This window comes from Pleurodeles waltl, chromosome 2_1 (assembly GCF_031143425.1).
Source record: "Pleurodeles waltl isolate 20211129_DDA chromosome 2_1, aPleWal1.hap1.20221129, whole genome shotgun sequence".
NCBI classification, from domain to species: domain Eukaryota; kingdom Metazoa; phylum Chordata; class Amphibia; order Caudata; family Salamandridae; genus Pleurodeles; species Pleurodeles waltl.
In genome coordinates this window covers 901,476,510-901,504,141 of record NC_090438.1, presented here as the reverse complement: position 1 = coordinate 901,504,141, position 27,632 = coordinate 901,476,510, and the positions used below count along the sequence as shown (strand labels likewise).

Below are 27,632 nucleotides of genomic sequence, written 5' to 3'. Positions count from 1 at the left end.
CTGGTGACCCCCACTAAAAAAAAAAAAGAATTCCACCAGTTAAAAGCCTTGCCTTCTAAATCAACAATAAACTTCTCGTGGAAATAATAGCCAGGAAACATGCTGGTAGCTGCTTCAGGATTTTGAGAACTCTGAGAAAACTACTATGCTGGCTACCGCTCTCCTCGAGGAGAGTGGTCATGCAAGGACTGGTGAATACGTGCCTAGACTGCGGAAATTCTTTGTATCTGGGAAGTACCAAGTCTATGATAAAGAGGCTGCAAGTTGTTCAGAATGCTGCAGCCAGATTCATCTAAAAATCCCAAAGCACCACTCTACGACACCAGCTGTAGCAGCCCTGCACAGGTTACCAGTACAGAAAAGAATCCACTTTAAGGCCCTTCGCCTTGTCCATCATGCGAAGGAAGGGAGAAGCGCACAGCTCCTACGGCGACTGCTCAACCCTTATATTTCCAGGAGGTCTCTGCTGTCCGATAATCTAAAGTTACTGACAGTCCCGAGGACAAGCATTTGCAATGCAGTAGGTCTTGCATTTATGAGTGTTAGAGCCATTAGTTTTGTTAATGCATAATTGGACTTTTTGGTCCAATACTGCCCATTGCGCTATGTAAATCTTGAAAGAGCCACTGCAGCCCAGCGTATGTCGTTAGCCGCACACTTTCCACATTGTGCCCGAGAGTCCGCTGCAAAGCAGCCACCGAGAGCCTTCTGCTTTTCTGCTCTTGCTCTGTAGGGACTGGACGTCCCATAGCAGCTATATTGAGCCAATGTGTGCACTCGTCGGTTCACGATCTCAGGCAAGAGACAGAGGATCTCTGAAAAGCAAACAACCTGCCTTTGAGAGGAGAGCAAACAACTTTTAAAAAAAAAGTAGTCCAGAAACCATGTACAAAACATGGACGCTGCATATGTTAACAGTAGTTGGCCTGTGCTCTCGAGTAGGGCTAAACCCCAGAAAAGGCATGACATATGCACTCCTTTGACAAATGAAATCAAGGTAATTTTTAAGGGCAAGCCCACAAACGAATAAAAGTAATGGGCGTGAAATGGGTGTGGTTAAAGCCCACAGAATCGACGACCACAGGTATGAAGCACTTGCACGCTCGACCTAATAAAAAAGGCAAGGAGTGGGGGCACTCATTTGCCTACTTCGCGTCCAAGCTCTGGAACATTCTCTCTGTTGATCACAGAGAGAACTAGTCAAAATTTTGCTTTAGAGAACACCTAAGAACACTTAGTTTTTAGTCCTCTACCTGGAAGAGCAAGTAAGACTTCTAGCAGATGTGTTGTCTTAAGCGCTGGGAGGCCCATTGGGTTGCTATGCACTATACAAATTCTCCAGAATAGAACAGGATGCAGTTTGGGTGCAATATCTCAAATTACCATGCAACATTTCTTTGAAGACAGACCTATCGGCATCGCCAGTGCTTGTTTTTCCTTGCGTTTTCAGAAGTGATGAGTTATCCGTCACCAGTTTGGAGTTTGTGACGTTAAAGCCTGGTGTGAGCCTATGCATATCAAAGCCTAAGCCACTCCACACATCCCTAAATTGTCTGGTCAACCTGTGAATGCACCCCGAAAAATAACCCTTAACTAGATCTGAATTTGATAATATTAGCGCCTTGGAAAGTTCACTTCCTCTTTTTAAAGTTTACTCCATGTCTATAATGTGGCCTGCATCTTTGCTTTGCTGTATGCTGAGAGACCCTGTTCACCTAGGATTTAACCCATCTGGTACCCGTACTTGTTCGTGTCTTTTACGCTGCTGCACCTCTTGCAGCCGAGGCTGTACCTGTTGAGCGTGTTTGTGAAGATACACAAGAAAAAACAGGTGGCCTTGTGAGTGCTTATGTTCAAGTGTTTCGTAGACAGAATACTGGAAGGAAACTGGTGGTTAAAATGGTTATACTTCAGCGTACACTGCATCACATGTCAACCTCACGCTTGACTTGTAAACAAAAAAATAGTACCCAGGGCACGTGAACGTTATGCCTGGGAAGATCTGTCTAAGCTTAACACCCTCCTTGGTGGTGTTTTGCATTTCTCTCCTTTTTGTACTCTTAAATCCTGTTGTGGTGGATGCATTCCTTCAAGCTGACGCGTAGAGAGATCTTCACGTGCCGTTTGCTGTCTTCATCCATGGAGTGCTCGTGGCCGATTTTGGAACATTTCATGGAAATTTGTAAAGGCAAATTCCAGGAAAGCGCCCCGCGCCCCTTTCGGCTTTGAAATTGCTCGACTGAGACTTAAGTTACAAGAGGCAGTGCTGGAGCGATCAAGGAATTATCTTTCAGTGAAGTGCGCGGCCCTGCTTCTGTTCTTAACCTTTCCGCGCATCCATATTAAAAACGCGGAAAGCTTCCGACAGACAGACCATGTTGGGGATATTTTAATGTCCTGGAGGAAACGGGAACGGTCGTCTCTAGCCGTTAATGCAGCAGAAGCGAAACACTCAAGCTCATTTTTTCAAGATAATAGCTTGCTCTTGGTGGAAAACTCGAAGTTATCCAGGTAATAATGTTGTTTAATTCGTTTGAACTGTATTTCCTTTCATCGTGTGGCGCACTTCCTGTTTAGCGATGATGTATTGCTGTACTTTTGCCTATCTTCGCGTAATAGTGGTCCGCACTTCACGAGCATGCCTTTTGCAAGCATCAGGCCAGTGGACCCTCTCAGATATCCAGAACTCTGAAAACTGAATCTGTTTCATTGACGATGACGCCTGTGTACCCAGGTGGTGTACAGTGTCTTTCTAGTAGTATTTTGTATTATCCTGTTGTGCTGCAGTTCAATTATCTGCGTATATTAGGTGGGACTACCTGGACCTATCAGAAAGGATTTTGGGTTTCTCTGCTCTTTCCTTCATATGGTTGCCCCTTTGCAGACACCAAGGGCTGCGCAAGGTCACCTCGCCTTTGGACAATGTATGCTTGTGCCACATGCTAGGCAGGCACTTAAACTGCGCCAGATTAGAATCTGAAACATCCAATATGGCCCCCCTGCTGGGGTGGAGGTGGAAGGAAGTTGCAACAAAATTTTGCTTTGCAAAGGGTCCTGAATAACGCCATTGGCTTGGCGACAGTCAGGGATGGTGGATTGGGGAAAGGCAATGCTAGGGAACTGCTTAGGATGTTTCAGGTTAGTATAAAAAAACAGCATATGTTGTCCCAAAAATGGCGGCGAGAATATGGGGCAGCAAAATATAACTTTGCCTAGAGTGCCACAGGACTTGCGACCAATGCATCAGACTGCATCGAGGGATGGAAATGTGTCATGGCATCCTAATTATCTTGCTCGCTAGGTCTCAACTAAACCTGAACGTTAACATCTACCAATCATTGGACAATTGTGAGGGTGTTTTGTGTAAATTTATTGACACTGGAGGACTGAGGCCTACCGAAACCATCGTTATGTCTCTAGATAACTTGAAACCAGCTTTATTTCTGTTATGTTGCACACAAGGAAAGGTGGGCAGGTTTAAATAAGTTCTGTTTGAGTGCATACTTACTCAGTTATTTCCCTGAGTGATTTGTACTAATCCACATTGTGCAGACCAAATTGTGAGCGTGTAGTGCAGACTGTGGAGGGAGCCATGCTCTGTGAGAATTGAGGAACGAGCATTGTTCAGTTGTCTTTCACAGCATACTCCAAGCGTTTCATTAAGCCCACCATTATCCTTGTTATGGCTGAATCTTTCCATTAGGGCCACGCCAAATGTTTTTCTGCATAATATATAACCCAACTCATCACTAAAGCTGTTGGGTTTGACAGCTGTATTTGTAGCCTTGGCTACTCGTTTTTCTGGATAGAATCTGAAGAGGGGTGGGGTGAATGACTTGACTGGCAGCTGACTTGAATTCTTTCTTTGCAACCACAGGCCATGGAGAAGGAGGGACAGGAATACTGAAACAATTGCGGTAGAATGCTAAAGAATGCCATAAGGCTCTTGTCACTGAAAACAGTTAGTTAATCTTTATATATATTGATCTTCAGAGACCAGTCTGGATGTTGAGTCCCAGAATGATGCCAATGACACTGAGCTGGCGTTTCATCTAACCTGTAAGTTGTATCATTGAGAGTGACTTTGATACCCTTTTTGCAAGGACAACATAAGGGTGTCTGAGTTATTCTCAATGTTGTACCTGGCTTTTTGACAGGGTCATCCCCAAACTTTTTGCCTCCTTCCTCCTATTTTTTCTGACCTGTTGTTGTTGGCTTTTGACCTCTGGGCACTTTACCACTGCTAACCAGTGCTAAAGTGCATATGCTCTCTGTGTAAATTGTACTATTGATTGGTTTATCCATAATTGACTATTTAATTTACTTGTAAGTCCCTAGTAGAGTGCACTACATGTGCCTAGGGCATGTAGATTAAATGCTACTAGTGGGCCTGCAGCACTGGTTGTGCCATCCACTTCAGTAGCCCCTTAACCTTGTCTCAGGCCTGCCATTGCAAGGCCTGTGTGTGCAGTTTCACTGCCACTTCGACTTGGCATTTAAAAGTACTTGCCAAGCTTAGAACTCCCCTTTTTCTACATATAAGTCACCCCTAATGTGCGCCCTAGGTAACCCCTAGAGCAGGGTGCTGTGTGGGTAAAAGGCAGGACATGTACCTGTGTAGTTATATGTTCTGGTAGTGTAAAACTCCTAAATTTGTTTTTACACTACTGTGAGGCCTGCTCCCTTCATAGGCTAACATTGAAGCTGCCCTCATACACTGTTGAAGTGGCAGCTGCTGATCTGAAAGGAGCAGGAAGGTCATATTTAGTATGGCCAGAATGGTAATATAAAATCCTGCTGACTGGTGAAGTCGGATTTAATATTACTATTCTAGAACTGCCACTTTTAGAAAGTGAGCATTTCTTTGCACCAAAATCTTGTTGTGCCCTTCAATCCACGTCTGGCTAGGTTTAGTTGACAGCTCCTTGTGCATTCACTCAGACACACCCCAAACACAGGGTACTCAGCCTCACTTGCATACATCTGCATTTTGAATGGGTCTTCCTGGGCTGGGAGGGTAGAGGGCCTGCTCTCACACAATGGACTGCCACACCCCCTACTGGGACCCTGGCAGACAGGATTGAACTGAAAGGGGACGTGGTGCACTTCTTAGCCACTCTTTGAAGTCTCCCCCACTTCAAAGGCACATTTGGGTATAAAACAGGGCCTCTGCCCTACCTCATCAGACACTTGCTGGAGAAGAAACCTGAACCAGAAACTACATCCTGCCAAGAAGAACTGCCTGGCTGCTCAAAGGACTCACCTGTCTGCTTTTCTACAAAGGACTGCTGCCTTGCTGTTGGCCTGCTGCCTTGCTGAACTCTTGTCTGGCTGTAAGAGTGCTCTCCAAGGGCTTGGATAGAGCTTGCCTCCTGTTCCCTGAAGTCTCAGGACCAAAAAGACTTCTCTCTTTCACTTGGACGCATCGTGCGCCGAAATTTTCGACGCACAGCTTGTTCCGTGGCAAGAAAAACGCCGCACACCGACGCTGATCGACGCAACACCTTCAGGACGACCAAAACTTTGACGCACGGTCTCGCAAGGACAACGCCGCTCGACTTCCAAGGAGAAATTGACGCGACGCCTGCCGTGAGAGTGAAATTTCGACGCACAGCCCCGCGGAACAACGCGCAGCCGGAAAACAAGCAGGAGATTCCACGCACAGACCCGGGACATCTGGTAATCTCCGCGACCCATAGAAGGAGACGGTCCGCGTGCCGGAAAACGACGCACGTCTTCCCCGAGTGAAAACTAACGACGCAAGTCCGTGTGAGAAGGGGCGCAACCGACGCACACACCATTTTTCCACGCATCTCCTCTTCTGCGGCCCTCTGCTGAGATTTTCCACCAGAAACCAGGTACTTTGTGCTTGAAAGAGACTTTGTTTGCTTTTTAAAGACTTAAGACACTTTATATCACTTTTCAGTGATATCTTTACAAATTCATATTGCATCTTTAATCGTTTTGACCTGCAAATACCCAGATAAATATTATATATTTTTCTAAACACTGTGTGGTGTATTTTTGTGGTGTTATATTATGGTATTGTATGATTTATTGCACAAATGCTTTACACATTGCCTTCTAAGTTAAGCCTGACTGCTCGTGCCAAGCTACCAGAGGGTGGGCACAGGCTGATTGTGGATTGTGTGTGACTTACCCTGACTAGAGTGAGGGTTCTCGCTTGGACAGAGGGTAACCTGACTGCCAACCAAAGACCCCATTTCTAACACTCAACAACTTGGTATTGAATAGATTCAATTTGGCTCAGCCTTAACTGATGCCAAAGCTGACATTTTGCTGGTGGGTACAGGCCATTACATGAGAAAAATTGGACCAAATATAAGCGTATGTGGCCAAACATGTAATTTATGATATATGTTTCTTTTGTGTTGAAATTAAAGATAATTTTTCAGTTGAAGTCATTCTTTGCCATACTTAGAGAAGCAGGAGACTGTGGAAGAATGAAAGATCCTCAGGTCCCTACTGGGTGACCTCCCATAGACAACGACCAGCCACCAGCAGTCTGGCTTAAGAGCTGGATCGAACTGACACAGAGGAACCATGGTGTGGCACGTGCTCCACTCAGATAGTAACACAAAAGACAGGAACACAATAGAGGCAGAGCAGGTAAGCTTTGTGAGAATTACCTCAATTGAAAATCAACACTATAGGTTTAAGTACAGAATACTTAGACTAGTTCTCTTCTCTCATGAATGCCGTGACTGGTACCTGGAATTGATATATTCTGGAGTGGTGCAGCTATCAACTGACTCCCCTCAAGCAATTGTGACCCAGTTTCCAGTGCATCAGAGAAAGAGGTCGCCAAGCGCAAATCTTTAATACATTGGAAGTTTAGAACTGTGGAGAGGAGGAGGGAGTTTTTTGGTGGCATTTTCTGCATGATTTAATTCATTATGGGTTTTATAATGTTTCACACGAGCTACTCTGATGTGACAATAATACCCAGTTCCTATGTTACCCCAAAGAACAAATGGCTGTGAGAACTTATTGGTTCAAGCTACGGATTCAGCAAGTGTGTAATAAGATAATGCACTGATTGAATTAACCATTGAAGGTGAGAGCACTATGTCGCACAGTAAGTGGCAACTGAATGCTTGGTAGCTCACCAGTACAAAGTGTTTGAAAGTGCTTAGGGAGGAGACAAAGTAATTCCTATTGCTAAACGAGGGGTAGATAGATCCTCCAAGGGCCCTGTGGAAAACCCTTTAGACGTGTGGTGAGAGGAAAGCTAGAAGCTTCATCTTTGAACTCAAAAGGGTGGGGCAAGAAGGGCTTATCCATATTGGGTCAGCCATCCTGTAACTAGAGGCCAGAATCCAAGGCAATCAGCAGAATGAGCTCTTTACCCATCTGGAAACTTCCAAGTTGCACTATTTTCAGTTTCTGCTAAGCAAACCCAAGAAGATATAACTCTCCTCTGTGTACAGTGTATTAGCAGGTAAGTAGAATGGGAAAGCTTGTTTACTTGCTATGGCACAGAGTGGTTCAGGGCAAATATATCTTGTGTATACAGCAGGATACAGACCAGACATTCGGGGACATAGAGACAACGACATGGTGCCCATGGCCTCAAATAAACTTGGAAGTACTCTTGAACCTTGTGACCCACCTCCAGGTGGTTATGCTGTTGGAAGAGAAGAGGGTGACACTCAATTGGGACATTACAGTTGAAGTCTCAGAAGCGATCCCACCTCTGGAAGCTGGAAAAATAGCAGAACCCAAAGGGATCCTGGGTGTAATTCCTTAAAATCTACCAGGTTTACTAGTTCATACTTTGTTAGCAGTGTTCATTTCCCCTAAGGATAGTTAAGTGCAGAATTCAGGGTGTCTGTAATAAGCACTGTCATTGAGTCAAACAAATTGGCCTGCCTCTTTTGGTCTTATAGACCATATTTGTTCATTTGTAGAGAGGCTAAAAGCCTGACCAAGATGTTGACCAATAGGCTTGTCAAAGTAATTAACTCAGTGGTCCATACTGACCAATGTGGGATGGTACCCAGTAGGTCCACCTGCCACAGTATTTGGAAGGTGTTCAATTCCCTGGTTTTGGCACACTGGTTTTTAGCCCCTAGCACTTCTCGCAGTTAATTTTTGAATAGGCATTCAGAAATCTAAACTGAGACTACTTCTTCGTGTTCCACAGTTGCATGGACCTTGGATCCACTTTTGTTTCATGGGTGCGCCTGGTGTATCACAAGCCAACAGCCACAAAGCAGGTGAACAGAGCTATGTGTGCACCCTTCCCTAGTGATTGATTGTCCCTCCAGATGTGCCCTCCATAGGCACTTCTGGTTGCACAGGCCATGGAAAGAAAGTATCTGAGGGGCTAATTACATTACAGGGTGTGCTTGGCTTCCTGGGCTGGAAGAGCGTGTGTCTTGATATGCTGATATTTTCCTGCTTTATCGCACAGACCATCTAACTCAAATCCAAAAGTTAAGACGATTTTAAATATATTTGGGACCCAGGTGGGGCTGAGTCTAAGTGTATTGTCTTTCCTGTGGAGGTGCTGAACTGGTATAATGAAGTTCATGATTGGGGCTGTTTATAACTATGGCAGTTTCTGCTACTTTGGGATGAGGATACTCAGCATTGAGACACTGGGTTGGGTGAGTAACAGCTCCCCAATGCTAGACAAAATGAAAAGTGATCCACCATCATTAGAACCCGCTGCAACTGTCTTTGATCTGTAGGGGTGGCCTTGCTTAAAATGGTGGTACTCCCACAGCTCCCATATGTTGAGGAGGACCTACTTTACAAACTGACTCCACATTTCTATAAGTGATTAACCTCCGTGCTCATGGATTTTATGTGGAGCAACAGAGTGCTTAGACCGTCTATGGTCAAATGATGCAAATCAACCTTTAATCGTGGCCTGGGTATCTATGATATACTCTCCTACGATGGACCTTCATTTTCATGACCAACAGTTGTTTATTTTTGTCCAGTATCTGACCCAGCATATCAGAGTGGTTGGCTGGCACTGGGAGATCATGCACCATTTCTTTACATTCATGATGACAGACTACTGGTGGGACTTTCCCTGGTGACAAAAGTGGTTATTTCAAACTATAGGGAAACACATCATCACTACCTGCTGTGAGAATCATCACCTTGCACGAAATCTGTATCTGCATTGCAACCAAAAAAGTAACTTTGAAAGGAAACCACCTGAAACTGCTTCTAGGACATTAGGCAGTGGATCACAGATCCCTGGCTGCAAAATGCTAATAAATGGGATACCTAAAACATCCCACTTTGCTCCTTTTTCCAGTTCGTGACTAAGGACTGAAGTGCTCTGCAAAGTACTCAATTTATTGTGAGACCATAACTGGTGTCTTCATGCTGGCCAATCTCTGAGGTGTGAAGGAAGATCAATTGAAGTCTGCACGTCTTGCTGGAGAAGCTGTGGTTCTGTCTAGAAGACTGTTTGCCTACCTAGAGGGTAATGGAGAGCACAGTGCCCTCCAGGAGAAGAGGCTGTCTAGGAGAAGTCTAGCTGTGTTCCCAGGGTGTATAGCATCTAGAAGAGCTGACTGACCCAAGGAGTGCAACCAGCAACCATCCACGTTGTGAGTGGTCACTCTGCCTACCTGTGCATTACATGTGGTGAACTGCATGAAGAAACTACAAGCCAGAACAACATTGTGCCGTCTGACATCCCGATAATGCATCTGGACCAACATGTACTACCACTGCTTTGACATGTGAACCTAGAACCTAGATCCCTGTAGCTGAACCACCATTAATTTTCAGACTATCTCTCAGTTCTACCGACTGTTGTGGTTGTGGATTTTGATGCAAAAATAGGTGCCGTTAGAAAACAGAAATATGTAGTCGGAGAAATCTGAGAATATTGGGAATTACTAGAACATATCCTTATGAAACCTTACGCAGACGGATATTATTTGAACTTGTAGAGGGGATCTATAAACTTAATTTAAATGATTGGGAATGAGCATGTTAATTGTGACTTAGTGACAAGGTCGCTTTGGTAGTAATGCAAATGGCCTTATAAACTAATTTCATACCAATACGTGGGGATTTTTTTTATAGCTGCCTTATAGGGCCTGTCCCGGAATTAAAGACATCACACGTTACTATGCATATCGAATGTCATTGATACTCATGCAGAAGTCCATAATAACTGGAAAAGTCAATTCCGGATGTTAAATGCTGTAACGTAAACTGAGCTACATTCAAAGTTAGAAAGCTTGACACCGAATTAATAAAGCAGAGTCATTTGGGCACTATTGGAACTTCTCAAATCAAGCATCAGAACGTTTCCTGATGAAAATACAGGTGTTGTGATGAAGTAGATGCCTGCATCAAAAACCGTTTAGTACTCTTCTCCTAGTTTTCTTTAACTAGTTTGAATTGTATTACTCCACGAATTTATAGATTTTGAATAGGCTCAATTATGTGTATTTAGGGCTATGTATTCCTGGTTATAGTTTTTCTAAGTAAATTGCATAGTCCACGCATACACTAATGTCTTCTATTTGTGTTTACAAAAACAAATACAAGATTAAATCTGTGCCACCACCCTTAAGTGAGTGAAAGTATTTCATTTTCCTGTGACTTTAATGTACTCTCTTTTTACTAAGATGAGCAGTGGGCTAGACAATGAATGATTGTGTCTGAGTTCTGACTCTGCCCCACCCACACCACCTTCCTAACTGCTTGCCATCGTTACCCTGAGAGTCAGGTGCGGACAGTGTGTACTTTGCTCAGTTTGCAGAGCCATAATAGGAGAGAGCTTTGGACACAATAAGCAAACGACCCTGACCTCCACTGCTGTGTCCATGTCTGCCCTGGGGCCTTAGTCAGCAGGGCGTGACTGCCTGGGTCTCTAGTTAAGCGATGCATTGTACTGTAGCAGGTAAGATGGAATGCCATCAACATCCAAAGGGTGTGGACCTCGCTTCAACTTGCATTGATTCTGTTCGTCCACACTGTTGACTGGCCTCAGCATCCCAACTACTGGAGGACATCTGGTGATTTAATCGAGGGAAGAAGGAGGTGCTATGCACTTGGAGATGGAGAACAAGATTGATGAGTGAAAGTCAGCCACAAAATCCAGTATGAGTTAATCAATTATGTGTTGTCTGGCTTTTCCAGATAGTTGTGGAATTGGATGTAGTTGAGCTGATTAAGAACATCAGTCAGGGGCATGGTGTATGTGCAGATACACTTCAGAGAACGGTCTTAGCTTGCATAGTGAAAATGGTTGTTGGGACATGTACAATTGACCCTGAGCCCCAGTAGTCAATAGGAGGCATTAACATAGATATAGATGAACAAGAGTGAATATTTACTCCATTTTAGTGCACGAGACATATATAGGTCAGCAGCAACGCAGACATCCTGCCAGAGGCGTCGGGTGTAACAGTAATGGAAAAACTGGGATACGTAACTGGTGAATGAAAAGTAATGCTGTGGTTTCTTGATGAACACCAACAAACGCACATGTTGTGCGTTATTGCCCCGGATATTTATTGAGTTTCCCACTTTGAAAGTGGTCAAAGATCTATTTGTGTCCAGGATAGAATTTGGGGCCAAATGTACGAACGTTTGAAATTGCGAGTTCCTAATTGCGATTCCATGCAAATCACAATTAGGAAATCGTAATTTCAAATGTATGAAACTCTTTTGGGTCACAGATAGGCTTACCTCATCAATATTCATGAGGTGGGTCTCACTTGCTGAACCATTGGGAATCATTAAAACTAAAGGGATGATTGCCTCCTGCGGTCAGCAGACCACCACGTCTGACTGCTTTTAAGTAAAGCAATTTTTTTAATGCAGGCCGTTTTTTTCTTACAGGAAAACGGGATGCGTTTAACAAGGAAAATGAAAAGTTTTCTTCATTTTTTAAGAGTATGAGGCGGTCCATGGAACCACAGCCTGCTCTTACAAAATGGTTATAGAAACATTCACAAAGGGGAAGTGGTCGCTTGGGGCCCCTCCCTATTTGCAAATCATAACCACCAATTCGAAATTGGTTCGCAAATGTTTTGCAATCGTATTTCGGCCGCAAAACATTCTTACATAGCACTGCAATTGGGTATTAGGAAGGGATGCTCTAAACTCTAACCTAATAATGAATCGCAGAGACAAATTGCGATTTGATAACACGTTGCCTAATCACAGTTTAGCCTTGGTACATACAAAATGATTTGTACTTCTGACCCTATATCATTTTTCATATTTTGGAAGTGATACGGGCAAAATTATTGGGCTTTTAGCGAAAGGGCTTTCTGCACATGGAAAGTGTTTTCCCTGTGTTTGAGCAAAAAGTCACAAAGTGCAAATACTCCCTACAGTATCTGTATACAGACGTACACGTGCCCACATGATGTTGCAGAAACATTTTGCAGCAAATTTTCATGAGCCCATCAGGCTATTGCGGAGTTTCCTAAAGAGCGACACTCATGCAGCAGAAGTATTTTCGAATGCAACTATCCTCGTTGGGATCATTCATTGTGCAAGACAATAATGCAAATCATAAATACGGTTGCTTAGCAGTGAATAACACAAACATTATTTAATGGCAGCATACTGCCTCGATTTTTCGGATAACTCTTTTTACAGAGACCTTACCTCTTATTGTGGAGTCATTCATTTTAATCAGCATGCAAAATTGCATACAAAATAATGCCATTATCTGCAAGCTAAGTGCAGTCCTCCAGATGAGACAACACCACAACGAGAAATTATTTGAACCAACTGGCATTCCCATCGGCTACATAAAGTTGATAATTCATTTTTGTATGAAGAGCGAAGGCAAAGGATGCAGGAGTTTAGTCAATGAAGCGATCCAAAGTTTGTTTCATCAACCATAAATAGTATATCATCCAGCCTCGGCTGGTATTCTGTATCCCCGGGAATAGCTGTGCCGATGCGATGTTGCAGTGTGGTAATTGTTGCTCTGAAATGCATTATGTGACACTGTGTGTGGGTGGCCGAAGCCATTTCCATGATAAATCCAGTTACACGCCTAGTTGCGGGAGGGGGTGGTTATGTTGCTTTCAGGTAGCCTGTCATGAAAGTGACAGCTATGGGAGCGAAAATTCATTCGCGGCTAAAGGCTTTGTTTTTCCAGTTACAGTCGTTCTGCATTTTACTTTGCTAGCAATGTATCACAAAAAGACTTAAGAACTATCTTTTATTTCCTTTTTGATAACCTCAACGCGCGTCCATAAACTATTACACAGATTGCCTTGTTTATAGATTCCACACATTGAAGAATACAAGTCTGCAGATGGAGTTTTGACAATTCCGGTGGATTTCTCCAGCAGTAAGAGAGACGCGATGAACTTTTAAGTAGTAGTAGCATTCTGGAGAGTCCTCGAGTATAATATGAACCCACACATGCTCCATCTCCAAATTAGCATACAATCTTATCAGTATACCATACCCTATGGTGTAAAGACTGGGGAATGGACAAGGCACTTGAGGCAGAGGATGTATATGAAACTACATGCTATGGAAGGGTAAATACGAGCTTTGCAAATGTTAAAAATGCTGCTGAATACCATTCTTCCATTAGACTTTAAGCAGATGTTAAACTCAGTGGACTGCTTCAGAGGCTTTTAGGCATCTTGTTATGAAGTATGCAGAGTGGACAACACAGGGTTAAACTGACAAGTACGTTTTATTGCAGAGCAACAACCAGTAGTAGACTCATCCATTGCTGGCCAGTGATCAAATGTCCCTCAAGGAATGTCCACCCTTAAACAAAGCAGTGGAATCTCACAGCCATGAGAAAGAAAGAGGAGGAATCTCACAGCCGTGAGAAACAAAGCCATGGAATCTCACAGCCATGATATTCCACATAACAGGTGACAGGAATACTTAGGCACAAGCTGAAAGCTCTTTACAATACCCCCCTTTCCTTCTAAAAACGAATAGAAGATACATAAATACAAAAACTAAACACCGTTTACAGCATATCAAATAATAACAAGCAGTAGTGTAATAAAGGAAAAACAGAGAAGAAACACCTGAAGATAACTAACATAGGCTTACCAAAATAATCAACAAACATAATCTTTCAAGTATTCTGGAGTTTTTTGTTCTCTCATGCTTTTACCCTCTCCAGAACCAAACATTTCCATATCTCTTCTTCCAAAAAAAGTGGGTTGAGTCTGTCACATCAGCCCTTACCCCTCTTTCTTCCTGACTACTTGACAGACTTCTTCCTTTTCCAAAATCTCCATCTTTCAACACCATGTATTCACTGCAATTTTTACTTTCTTCACTGTGCAGTCACACCCTTTTTTGATACAATGCTACTCTACGACGGTTCCACTCTTCACCAGTCTTCAAAACTATGTGGAACTACATGCATGTCTCACATTAAATGGACCTTTGAACTTCGACAAACCTCTTGTCAGTCTGCCAGTCTTGATCTTCACCCAATATCATTCAACAATCACATCTTTGGAAGATGTATATTCCTCACTCTTATTAACTTGTACCTCACCAGCACTTATTACCCACTCTTTCAACCAAGACAGTATTAATTTGCTGCCCAGGATCCTTCCCCTCATCAATTCAAATGGCAACTTCTGAGTCTTTTCCTGTTTGATGGTACGATATACCCACATCATATCCTCCACTGCTCTCTCAATACCCTGTCCTGATTCTTCTGTCATTTGAATAACTTCCTTCAACAATTGATTGGGCCTTTCAACTATGCCGTTACCCTGTGGATTGTACAGAGAAGTGCAATAGTGTGATACCATGCTCTTGCTGAAGCATCTTCATTTTGCGAGAGAATAATGGTGTGCCATTATCTGTTGTAATAATACAGTGGACACCCTCCTCCAAAAACATCTTCCTCAAAATGCAAATTGTAGCATCAGTGGTAATCTCCTTCATGAATTTCACACATAACTATTTGAAAGAAACATAAACACCCACCATAGCAAATCTGCATTCACTATGTAATTCAGACATAGGACCAATGAAATCAATGCACACACCATGCCACTAGGCCATCAACCAACTTACAGTCTGCCTGTGAATACATATCTGGGTCAGCATGACAGTTGGGCTGTTTGTGAATTCACTCTAGACAGTCACACAAAGGGAGCTGAGTTGTGCCCTGCAATATCCTAATGGTTATTCCTGAGGTAGAGTAGTGGAAGGAGCTGACACTGCTACCTATGGGTGAAGAATCATTTAAACCATTTTATCTTTACTTGTGTATGTTGGATTTTTGTCATTTTGGTCTTGTTTTACTCTGATAAATATTGGCTATATTTTTAAACTAGTGTGTAGTACTTTCTGGTGTTTTTACAGTGCTACTGTGTGTGTGTGCGCGCGCGTGTACAAGTACTTTACACATTGCCTCTGCGATAAGCCTGGCTGCTCGTGGCAAGTTACCAGGGGGTGAGCAGGGGTATCTTAGCTGGGTGGCTCCCTTACCCTTACTAGAGTGAGGGTCCCTACTTGGATATGGTGGAAAACACTGCCAGCTGGAGACCCCATTTCTATCACCGAGTAATGCCCTCAACAGTTGGATTTTATCAGCAAATCTTTGAGCAAACTTTGCGTAATAGTCTTAGTCCCATGAAGGATCTTAATTGATCCTTGTCTTGCTGTCTCAGAGCTAATTCAGTATCCTTCAATAATTCTTTCTTTGGTTTCTTTCCATCAGCCGACAGAGTATATCCCAAATATTCCACATGTTCTTTAAAAAAAAAAATATATATATATACTTGTCCCTACGTAGAGTAAGATCCACTTCAGCAATCCTATGAAAGTGTTGTTTCAGAACAGTGTTATGTTTTTCAAAGGGTTTGCCAAAAATCTATGTCATTTTGAAAATACAAGATATTGTCTAAACCTTTAAATATTTCTGAGGTCATAAGTTGAAAATCACTCGCTGCCAACAACAGTCCAACTGGCATATGAGTGAACTGAAAAGTTCCTTCCATCGTTATGAAGGCTGTGAGTGGCTTTGAATCATCCTGAAGTTTGAACTGATAATACACACTCTTTAAGTTTAGTTTTGAAAAGTACTTCCTACCTTTCAAAAACCAGACCAATTCGTTGATATTAGTTAAGGGAAATGTGTCTGCAACAATGTTCTGATTTAGGGATCTCAAATCTACACAGAACCTCAATTGCCCATCCGATTTCTGCATAATAACTACAGGGGAAACCCAGTTGGATGCCTCAGCTAGTTCTAGGATTCCTTCCAATAACATCTCATGGCTTAGTTTCTTAACTTCCTCCCAAACATTTATTGAACTTTCCTGAGTTTATGTTGGACATGAATGGCTCCCTTTTTTAACACAATTTTGTGAATGTCATTCAGCAGACCTAGTTTATCACTAAATGCTTGTTTTGCAGTGTCTAAAATGTCAGTGACAGATTCATCTTCAACAACCATAACTTCGGATGGTGCTCTCAGGTTGACAATGATATAGGTGAGATAGGGCAAAAACTTGCACCGCAATCTCATGGCAGTCAAAAGAGGGAAGATGGAGAGTTTTACAGAGAACACAAATATAACCGAAACAATTGGAGGCCACCTTGTGTATTTGTGAGGAAACAGATAAGGCAGTCAGCATAGCCTCCAAGGTTCTCAACAGTATGACAAGGAGTGGGCATGGATTCTAAATCAGTGGTTCGCTAAGCATTATAATGACTAAGTGCCTCCTGCCCCCAAAACCTAAGGTTTCTCTGAGTTCAGTGTTATCCAATTGTTATTTATCCACTGGCAATGTTGGAGAAGCAGTCACGAAGCTGAGACAAACTGATGGCACCACTGAGATATAAAATAAGTTGAGTGTCATCTACATATTACATTGCAATAAAACCCTCCTTGCTGACTAGATGGAGGACAGGAGTAATGCAAAGCTTAAAAAGAGTGGACTAAGTGACGACACCTGAGGAACTCCACAAGAGAGAGGCTGGAACTCAAAGTGGAAGGCAGTGGGCAGCCTAAGTGCATGAATCCAAAAAAGAGGCTAAACAAACCTTAACTTTTCCCTGTATCCCACTGGTCTAGGGACAAGTCAAAAGAATCTAGTGATATATCATATTAAAGGCAGTGAACAAATCGGGGAGGATCAGGGCAGTTCCAGTAGCATCCTAAAATCATCTGTAATAGCAAGTACAACTGACTTTGTGCTGTGACCAGAGCAAAAGCCAGACTGAGAAGAATTAAGTAGCGATTGAGTGTATATTACCAGATAAATTAATTTTCAGATGCCTTCCAGGAAGGAGAGAAATCTGGCGGTAATTTGCAAGAACCGTCGGGTCTGTAAAAGGCTTTCCAATCATCTAGTAGTAACCCCCCAAACATGAGTTCTTTCACTGTAAAGTCTCTGAGTAAAAAGAGAGCTAGTCCGAGTCACTAAACATCATGGCTACACTCCCACCTGGTGGACTAATATGATCTGTTTGAAAGATTTTATATCCTCCAGAAATATCTACTGCTAAATGTGACCCTGATGCTTCATGAAGCCATGCAAAACAGATTTGTAACAAGATAAAAAGTCCAGAAGCAGTCCATTTCCTAACAGACAAGTTATCACAAAGTACGCTTCATAGGGAGAGTGGGCACCTGGTATCTCTAGAGGAATCCAACATTATGGCTTCTAGACAAACAGGAGAGCAAACCTTAGGTTTGAGGTGCAGAAGTTCCAATTTAGAATATGATCTTTGAACAGAATTTTGGGCAGCATAATGTGCCCTGTGAGTTGATTGGTTCAGAATGGCTTTAGCAACACAAAAGGAAGATGGGTGGAGTGCTGAAACTTTTCAAACACTCACCCCCAGTCACAGACCTGGGTTTATTCCATCGTTCTTTTGCTCACCAAGCCACCCCAATCTGGACCCAGCCATATGCTAATCATTCTTTACCCTGTTCCCCATAGGAAAAGTCCAGTCCAAACTGTAGGCCAGGTCCTCCCTGGAAATAAGCATCCTAGGACCGGTTTTGGGGTATCACCCCTCATCAGCCAGGCTAGCTTGAATCCAGTGGCACAGTAAGCAAGGGACCCACGTCTGGCCATACTCTGGCCACTAGGGGTGAATTTAGTAACACAAGGATGATGGACGGAGTGCTGAAACTTTTCAAACACTCACCCCCAGTCACAGATCTGGATTTAATCCATTGTTATTTTGCTCACCATGCCACCCCAGTTTGGACCCAGCTGTAGGCAAATCAGTTTCGACTGATCCCCATGGGAACAGTCCAGTCAGAATGATTTGCCATCAACTTTCCTACTGCAGTTGTCCACTCTCAAGTCTCATTTAAATGCAGGGCAGGAGGATGACCCATGTTCAGGTGTGGATCTAACAAAAGAGATTCAACGCCGGACATTACAAAATGTTGGCAGGTCTGCAGCGGATGGGTGTGAATGCCCTAAAGGCAAGCCTGCCGCTTACACCCACCAGAAGTATGGTTTGAGCAAAAAGGCCAGGAAAAACAAGGTTAAAATGCTGATTACAAGTACTGCTGAATTAACACAGACACTATATATATATATATATATATATATATATATATATATATATATATATATATATATATATATATATACACATGCAGCATAGCACATTGCAAAGTGGAGTTTTGAAAATGTACAGTGAGAACCAAAACAAAGAACATAGTTTTCTAATACAAAACATATTTAGTTCATTATTTCTGTAGCTTCAGAATGAAGAACGTTATAGCTTCTTTTGCAAGGGAAACCCTAGAACATGAAGAACTGTTTGGAGGTGGGGTGAGGAGATTTTAAGATAGAGAGATGCTGAGAGACTGAGAGTACTCTAGTATGAGCTTCTGCTGAAAACTCCAGAGGATTGAGGCACATGTGGAATTGCTACAGTGGCAACTGTTGAGGTGGTAAGGCCCCCAGCTTTGACTACATTGTTTTTTATACAAGGTGACTCGCTTATTTGGAAAGAACATTAAAACGGAGAAAAGGAGAAAGTTTTACTTTTACTTTGTGCATATAGTGCATACCTTCAGGCTTGTGGTGGCCATCTTCAAGTGGTACGAGTACTAAATATTAAAGATATTGGCTCAGTGTCACTGTATTACATAGTGTTTGAGAGAGAAAATCTGTGTGGCCAAGTTGTATGGGTGCTATGTTGGATTAGAGCCTGGGAGAGCATGTGACTCACCACTGATAGGCGAGACGAGGTCATCAGAATGTGAGAACAGCAAACGATTATGCTATATGACTCTGTATGACTGTGCTTGTACTCTGACATTTAGCAGCTGTGCCAGCACAGCAATCCTACAAACCCCTTATCTCTTCCAGGTCACAAGGTATGACTTCTGGGCTCGCTGAAGCAGAGGAGAATTTAGGAAGCAGACTGCAGGTCTGGTGCTTGGCAACTTCTGCATGTTGCTGAACATGTCCACTTTTGTGTTGTAGAAAGTCAGTCAGTCCATATTCCCAACTTGCTTGTTTTCTCCTTTCTCGACTCTTCAGGTGTTTTAGGTGTTTCTCTCTTCTTTCTTATTACCTGTCTCCAGATGTTCCTGATGCCGGTTTTCTCTCTTGCAGAATCTTCTTGCTCTGTAATAGCTCCTAGATTTCCAGTTCCTTTGACAAGGAAGGTGGTAATTGCGTACACTGATTTGTTTCCAACAAATTCAGTTACTGTTTCACTAAACGAGTTGCCTCTAGCATAGACATTTTGGTCCGCTTCTACACAAGTACCTGCATTCTCTCCACTTCACCTAACAGGGGGTGTCAGGGTCACTCAACGTTTAGCCCCTACTTAGGAACCTGTGGTGGTCAGACCACCACCAATGTGGCGGTCCAACAGCCACATTACGACCTTGGCTGTTACGCCACGGTCAGACTGCCAGCACATCCATGTCTCCTCCACTGGAGGGGCTGGCAGTCCTAATCCGCCAGGGTAGCGCTGCAAGCAGTGCTGCCCTGAGGATTAGGAGTTCCTTCTCCGCTGGCGATTACATGGTAGTAGTGCTGCCATGTAAAGGCTGGCGGAGACGGGGTGCAGGGGGCTCCTGCACTGCCCATGCACTTGCCATGTGCAGTACAGGGCTCCCCATGGCCAGCCATGTCATGCTTTTTTGTCACACCCTGGTTAATTTGTTACATGGGAAAACATTGGCCACAGCACACAGAGAGTAATGTCCAACAGTAAGGCAGAAAAAGATATTCCTGGTGTGGTTCCGAGAGTTGAGGGAAGTATAAAGTTGAAACGAGTCTCAAATCCTGTTTGCAGATGGTGTCTTTATTCGTAGGTGCTTAGAAAGCATTAAGTCATCATGGAGATACAGCCAACACGTGTTTCGTCACACAAGTGACTTTATCAAGGCTGAGTAAATGGTAAAGAACTGAAATAGGTATGGCTGCGCCAGGCAGCTGCAGGTGCGTGTGTAAAAGGCTTGCATGAAATCGAAGATATGAGAAGGCCCTGATAAGCCTATAAAATGACCGAGTAGTAGCGTAGTGGTGAGCTGTCCGGTAAACGCGAGATCGAGTAAATGACATTTAGGCTTATCAGGGCCTTCTCATATCTTCGATTTCATGCAAGCCTTTTACACACGCACCTGCAGCTGCCTGGCGCAGCCATACCTATTTCAGTTCTTTACCATTTACTCAGCCTTGATAAAGTCACTTGTGTGACGAAACACGTGTTGGCTGTATCTCCATGATGACTTAATGCTTTCTAAGCACCTACGAATAAAGACACCATCTGCAAACAGGATTTGAGACTCGTTTCAACTTTATACTTCCCTCAACTCTCGGAACCACACCAGGAATATCTTTTTCTGCCTTACTGTTGGACATTACTCTCTGTGTGCTGTGGCCAATGTTTTCCCATTTTTGCTCTAGGGTACTCCTAGTACCCGTTTTGGTGCCTACCGGGCAGTAAGGCACCGGGCCATTCTGCACCGGACTTTACTCTCACTTATCTATTCTGTTTAAACCACATGTCTACTGTCTAGAAGAGCGGCACCTCTCACCCTTACTGCCCCATTTCTCTGTTCCTTGTTAATTTGTTACATGTAAAGCCAAGGTGATTTTCATTATGTGATATTTAGCTAAGGAAATGTTAACTTTGGCTACTCTTTTAAGCTTTAACCAAAGTCCCTGTTTCTCAGATTATGGTACATTCCTGATACCATTTAAGGCAGCATTCAGAAAATGCCAACTAGTAAAGGCTGCTCACAGCAGATTTCTAACATTAAGGCAGTACCTCAATGTTTGTTACCTTACATCAGTCATTTTCAAGATCTCTAGTCTTAAACTGTCTGGAACAATAAGTAGCAGCTTTTTATCAGGGGTTCAGAGGGGATCCACCACCACAGAACTGATTCACTTAATGTTACAATTTTTTAGTACAGAAAAGCTTGGACGGTCTGAAAGACTTTGAACACCACAAGGGCCATTGTTAGTATACATGCTAAAGATTCTGACAACAATTCAAACTAAGAAACCTAAACAAATGTGAAAGTCCGAAAACATTTAGCCGCTGAGGAAGAAGAGTAGTGTGGGAAGTCAGACTTGTGCCTTTACTGTGGTTAGGTCATGTCATTAGCCCTTGTCTGCAATTGGAGGGAAACATGGCGTGAGAAGCAGGTGCCAGTCAGGAACCCATATTTGAAGTGCCTGCCATGGATAGTGCTCATTTGGATCTCATTATTATTCTGATGTCTCAGACCCTGTTAATGTATGCCCAAATAGAATCAAGGGCTCCAGGTAGATGTGTGGGTCAAACTTTTGTCACAAGTGTACCCAGAAGAAAAGAAGAGGCTTAGGGTATTGATGAGATATCTGCCATCTGGTAAAATTTCAGTAGAAACTGGACACACTCGACTGGTTACTGGGACTGCCTATTTTTCCAGTAGTGCTTGGAACTTCATATTTCATCTGTCATGTAGCAAGCAGCACTGTTTTTCAAGAACAGGAAAGTTACGAACAGAATCTTTGGTTTGTTGCACCACATTCCTTGAGACTGAGTAACATGATTTATCTGCAGTTTTCCAGGATAATGCAGATGTTTCATTGCCAGGGGTGCAGTACTCCTCAGTATCAAAAGTATGAGTGACCTCCTTCCTAGGAGCAAAGATTCCTCATGATTACCAACCCTTTCAAAATTAAAGATCTTGAAAATGATTCATAAAGCATTCTGCCTCTGAAACAGGAACCACTTTATTTTTGTTCTGAAGCTGCATGGTTATTGCAGACCATGTATTAATTGTTGGAAACTGAATGTAATTACGAACAGGAATTGTTACCCTCTTCTCTTGCTTCCAGGCCAATTTAAATCTGCCTGATATTTCACAGAGTTCTATTTCTACATTCTTGCCATAAGTAGAACTGAATGGGAGAGGAACAAAATATAAAATTGTTGGTATGAGCACTTTGAATATCTGGAGGTTGTCCTGCCTCTTCTGGAGTAGCTAGAGCATGGGTCTCCAAACTTTTCAATATGAGGGCCACATCATATATTTCACAAATATTCGCAGTCTGAAAAAACACTGTTTTATAAATGAACTAATACAATTAAAGTGGATGAATAAGGTTTGCTTGGATCTTTTTTAATCAACATCATGTGATTCAGAACAATAAAGATATTTAACAGTTACGAAGAAACAATGCCATACTTAAACTGAGAAATAATATATAATGAGTAAAAATGTCAAATATTAGCAAATACTCTGAAAACATAATCAATTACTTAATTGTAGATAATAAAACCAGGCTTTTCATTTTTTTATCAATTCTAAATACTGAAAATTTACAAAGTTTTTTATGAAATGAGAATGTATCCAATTTTGTAGCAGACAATAAGAAAAACAAACAGACTCCAAGTAAGAGCATGGAGTAAAACAAAGCAAAAATAATTCAAAATAAACTTAAGCCAAGTCGAACAAAAAAAATTACATTCAGTCTGTGCCTTTATACTAAATTCAGGCAATTGGAGCTTTCTGCAATGTGTATTAGCTGCACTAGGAATTTGTTTTTTTTAAAGATCTGGCATACACAACATTGCTGTTCCAAAACATACAATAGAGAAGATTCAAGAGGCTATTCTGTCAGCTACAGGCTGCCAGAGGAATTGGATATATATTTCCCTTTGGTCATTAGAATTCGAGGCTTTTAAAAATAGCAGAGGGCCCAGTAAAATCTTGTAGAGGGTCAGATTTGGCTCACGGGCTATAGTTTGGAGATCCCTGAGCTAAAGGAAGTTGGGCCTTAGGGAGAATGGCAAGTTAGCAGAGAGGATTTACTGCAATAATTGAGATTCCTATGCTGGCTAATTAAATACTCACCTAATGCCTATTGAGTCTTGAGGTTGCAGGTCTTAGGAGTACTTTGCGCGACACCGTAAGAATTATGTGATCTCAGATTATTAAATGTCCACTAAGAGATCCTTTTCCTTGCTATTAGGCACTGTTTGGAGATACTTATTTTGGGGCAAAGGCATACAGCCAACCCTGGAGTTTACTTTAAGCAAACATTGGAGAAAAATTGCTGTAGGAATGGAAATGAGCAAACTGAACTCATCTTAGAAGAGATAAGAAGCGACCCCTGACATTGCTCGCTCATGTACCTCAATGGCCTAACCTTTTTTTCCTCATAGGCAAAAAGCAAACAGATAAAATAACAAAATCAATACCAATTGATGAACTGTCAATCAGTTAAAAAATGGAGTAGTTGAGAAAGACTTATGCAGGATGGAAATGTTTACACTGATGAAAAAAAGGCAACTAACATCTTGATCAAGTCAGACATAGAAACCAAAAGGGACTTGAGAGATATTAATTGTCTGGATGAGCAGAATAATCTTTTGTAATTGAAAAGTGACCTGAATGCACATAGAGATTACCCAGCAAAATTTACCAAAATCTCCAGAGGAATCAGCCGCTTTAAGGACTTAAACGTTGGTAGAGAAATAGGTACGTCAGAAGTCTAAAATCAGGTTGGGAGCTTTATGGAATGTGATTGTTGTGAGGGGTAGCTTCAAGCACATTTGATGGGGAATTTATTTTTTCAAAATCAAGAAAGCTATCAAAACCCAGTGGCAGATACAGGTAGTTCAACCTATGTTATTAAGTGTAAGAATTATGACTTAACCACTTTAAAATATAAACCACATTTGCTTAGTAACAGGAAGGGCTACTGCTGGCCACAGTTATCAGAACATGAGGACTCTGAGCTCCGGAAAATTCCCAAGATGTTCATGAAACACAGAATTAGTCTTATCTTACTTAACAGGCAGCACAACCTAATAAGATTGAGCACTCTTGCAACAAGATGACAGGATTTCTAACCCTGATTGGGCACAACACCTTGTGTCCGTAAACGGCAAGATCAATAAAATCACATTCAACCAAATGCCAAAACCCAGTAAATATGTCTCAATATCTAGGAAAATAAATTGGAAGAATTGATTGAAGTGTGAATGCTATCCTAACCCTACAGTCATAAAGAACATGTTATATTGAAGATGCACTATTTGTCATATTCCAGATGGAGCAGCAACCTATGGCACAGCAGCATATGATTTGAAGCATGGATGCATTGGGCAAATCCGGGGTGCAGTTTGTATTTGTTTGGGATTGGCCTGAAATAATACAATTTAAGATGCTTTGTTATAGGTTCGATTATTAAATTGTATTAAACATTTTTTCAACTACTCCAGTATTTACATTTTTATTATTTTGGAAATTGGCTTTTGTTTGGATAGATTTTCTGAAATGTCAGCTCAAAAGTTCTATGAAAAAGTAAACATTTTGGATGCTTAACCCCTTCGCTGCCAGGCCTTTCCCCCCTCCGATGCCAGGCCTTTTTTTGGCTATTTGGGGCAATTCGCGATTAGGCCTTCATAACTTTTTGTCCACATAAGCTACCCACGCCAAATTTGCGTCCTTTTTTTCCAACATCCCAGGGATTTTAGAGGTACCCAGAGTTTGTGGGGTCCCCTGAAGGGGACCAAGAAATTAGCCAAAATACAGCAAAATATTTGTTTTTAAAAAAATGGGGAAAAGGGGCATCAGAAGGAGGTTTGTGGTATTTCCCCTGAAAATGACATAAACAAAGTGTTTCTGGTGCTAGAATCATCTGCCTAGCTTTCAGGAACAGGCAGGCTTGAATCAGAAAACTACATTCTTCAACACAAGTTTGGCATTTTACTGGGACATACCCCATTTTTACTATATTTTGTGCTTTTAGCCTCCTTCCAGTTACTGACAGAAATGGGTGTGAAACCAATGCTGGATCCCGGAAAGCAAAACATTTCTGTAAAGTAGACAAAATTCTCAATTCAGCAAGGGGTCATTGGTGTAGATCCTACAAGGTTTTCTAACAGAAAATAACAGCTGAAATAAAAGATTGAAATTGAGGTGACGGTTTACTCTAACTTTTTCCTGTGAAGTCAGATTTTTGAAAGCAATATAACGTTACGTCTGCTGGACTCATTTGGTTGTGGGGATATATAGGGCTTGTAGGTTCTTCAAGAACCCTAGGTACCCAGAGCCAATAAATGAGCTGCACCTTGCAATGGGTTTTCATTGTATACCGGGTATACAGCAATTCATTTCCTGAAATGTAAAGAGTGAAAAGTAGGTATCAAGGAAACCTTTGTACTTCCAAAATAGGCACAAGATATGGTCTTGAGAAGCAGTGGTTATTCGCACAACTCTTAATTCCGGGGTGCCCGTACTAGCATGTTAATTACAGGGCATTTCTCAAATAGACGTCTTTTTTACGCGCTGTCTTACATTTGGAAGGAAAAAATTTAGAGAAAGACAAGGGGCAGTAACACTTGTTTTGCTATTCTGTGTTCCCTCAAGTCTTCCGATAAAAATGGTACCTCACTTGCATGGGTAGGCCGAATGTCCATGACAGGAAACGCAACATGGACACATCACATTTTTACATTGAAAACTGACGTGTTTTTTAGAAAAAAATGTGCCTAGCTGTGGATTTTGATCTCTAGCTCAGCCGACACCTAGAAAAACCTACCAAACTTGTGCACTTTTTAAAACTAGACACCTAGGGGAATCCAAGGTGGGATGATTTGTGGGCTCTCACCAGGTTCTATTACCCAGACTCCTTTGCAGCACGCAAAATTTGGCCAAAAAAACACTTTTTCCTCACATTTCGGTGCCAGAAAGTTCTGGAATCTGAGAGGAGCCACAAATTTCCTTCCACCCAGCGTTCCCCCAAGTCCCCTCGATAAAAATGGTACCTCTCTTGTGTGTATAGGCTTAGTGCCCGTGGCAGTAAATGCCCCAAAACACAACATGGACACATCACATTTTCCCAAGGAAAACAGAGCTGTTTTTGCAAAGTGCCTAGCTGCGGATTTGGGCCTCTAGCTCAGCTGGCACGTAGGGAAACCTACCAAACCTATACATTTTTTAAAACTAGACACCTAGGGGAATCCAAGATGGGGTGACTTGTGGGGCTCTCACAAGGTTCTGTTACCAAGAATGCTTTGCAAACCTCAAAATTTGGCCCAAAAAAGCTTTTTCCTCACACTTCGGTGACAAAAAGTTCTGGAATCTGAGAGGAGCCACACATTTCCTTCCACCCAGCATTCCACCAAGTCTCTTGATAAAAAATGGTACCTCACCCGTGTGGATAGGCCTAGTGCCCCCGAAAGGAAATGCCCCAAAACACTATCTGGACACATCAAAATGATCAAATACATAACTACTTGTTTTTGTGAGGGGGGAGCACCTGCGTTGTTGGTCCTGGGCTCAGCAGCCATACAGGGAAACCTACCAAACCCAAACATTTCTGAAAACTAGACACCCGAGGGAGTCCAGGGAGGTGTGACTTGAATGGATCCCCTGGTGTTTTTTTACACAGAATCCTCAGCAAAGCTCAAATGTAGCAAAAGAAACCCACATTTTTCCCACATTTCTGTGTGGGATCACTGCACCGTGACTAATTTCCTACCACCCAACGTTCCTCTCTGTCTCCCGATAAAAATGATACCTCACTTGTGTAGGTGGACCAAGTGCCTGTGACAGGGAAGAGCCAAACAAAACAAAAAATCGAAATTGAGGGGGAACCAAAGCGGATCTAAAAGGGCAGTTTGAAAAAATATATTTTTAGGCTGACAAGTGGGGCAGAATATTTATCGGTATAGATGCAAAAATGCTGGGTGGTAGGAATTTTGTGGATTCCTGCAGATTCCGGAAGGTTCCATCACAACAATGTGGGAAAAATTTGTGATTTACAACAAAATTTGAGGTTTACAGGGCATTGTGGATAAGAAAATGGTGCAGGGTGCAAACCACCCTGGACTCACCCAGATGTGTCTGGGTCTTGTGAATTTTTCTACATGGCAGCGTCCAAAGATTCAAAAACTCATGGCCCAAATGTAAAACCAAAACCCAAAATAATCAAATGTCCTCTTGCTTGCTGTGGGATAACATGTTTTAGTGTGCAGGGAAGAGTTGAAAGACTGTTACCCCCTTCTGTTGGGATTGGGGCATAACCATGCCCATACTGGTTCGTAACCACCAGCCCACTTTTTTTAATTCCCTGGCATCTAGCTGGTTTTCTGCCCCCCCACCCTTCCGGGAGTAGATTGGGGGTAATTTCCCCATCTGCCCACCAGTGGGAGAACAACTT

General features: G+C 42.4%; 1 protein-coding gene across 2 annotated transcripts in view; it reads left to right on the top strand.

The window, feature by feature from the left end:
- HIVEP1 (HIVEP zinc finger 1) overlaps window positions 1-27,632 on the top strand; it is a 453,353-nt gene that overhangs the window by 275,559 nt on the left and 150,162 nt on the right. The window contains exon 1 of one of the 2 annotated variants that reach the window (XM_069218828.1): window positions 2,388-2,511. The exons of the other annotated variant lie outside the window; for it this stretch is intronic. Within the exon in view, the coding sequence (XP_069074929.1) occupies window positions 2,433-2,511 (79 nt within the window). The 5' untranslated portion in view covers window positions 2,388-2,432. Of the gene's footprint in view, window positions 1-2,387; window positions 2,512-27,632 lie in introns of those variants that run through there. 2 annotated transcript variants of the gene reach the window in all.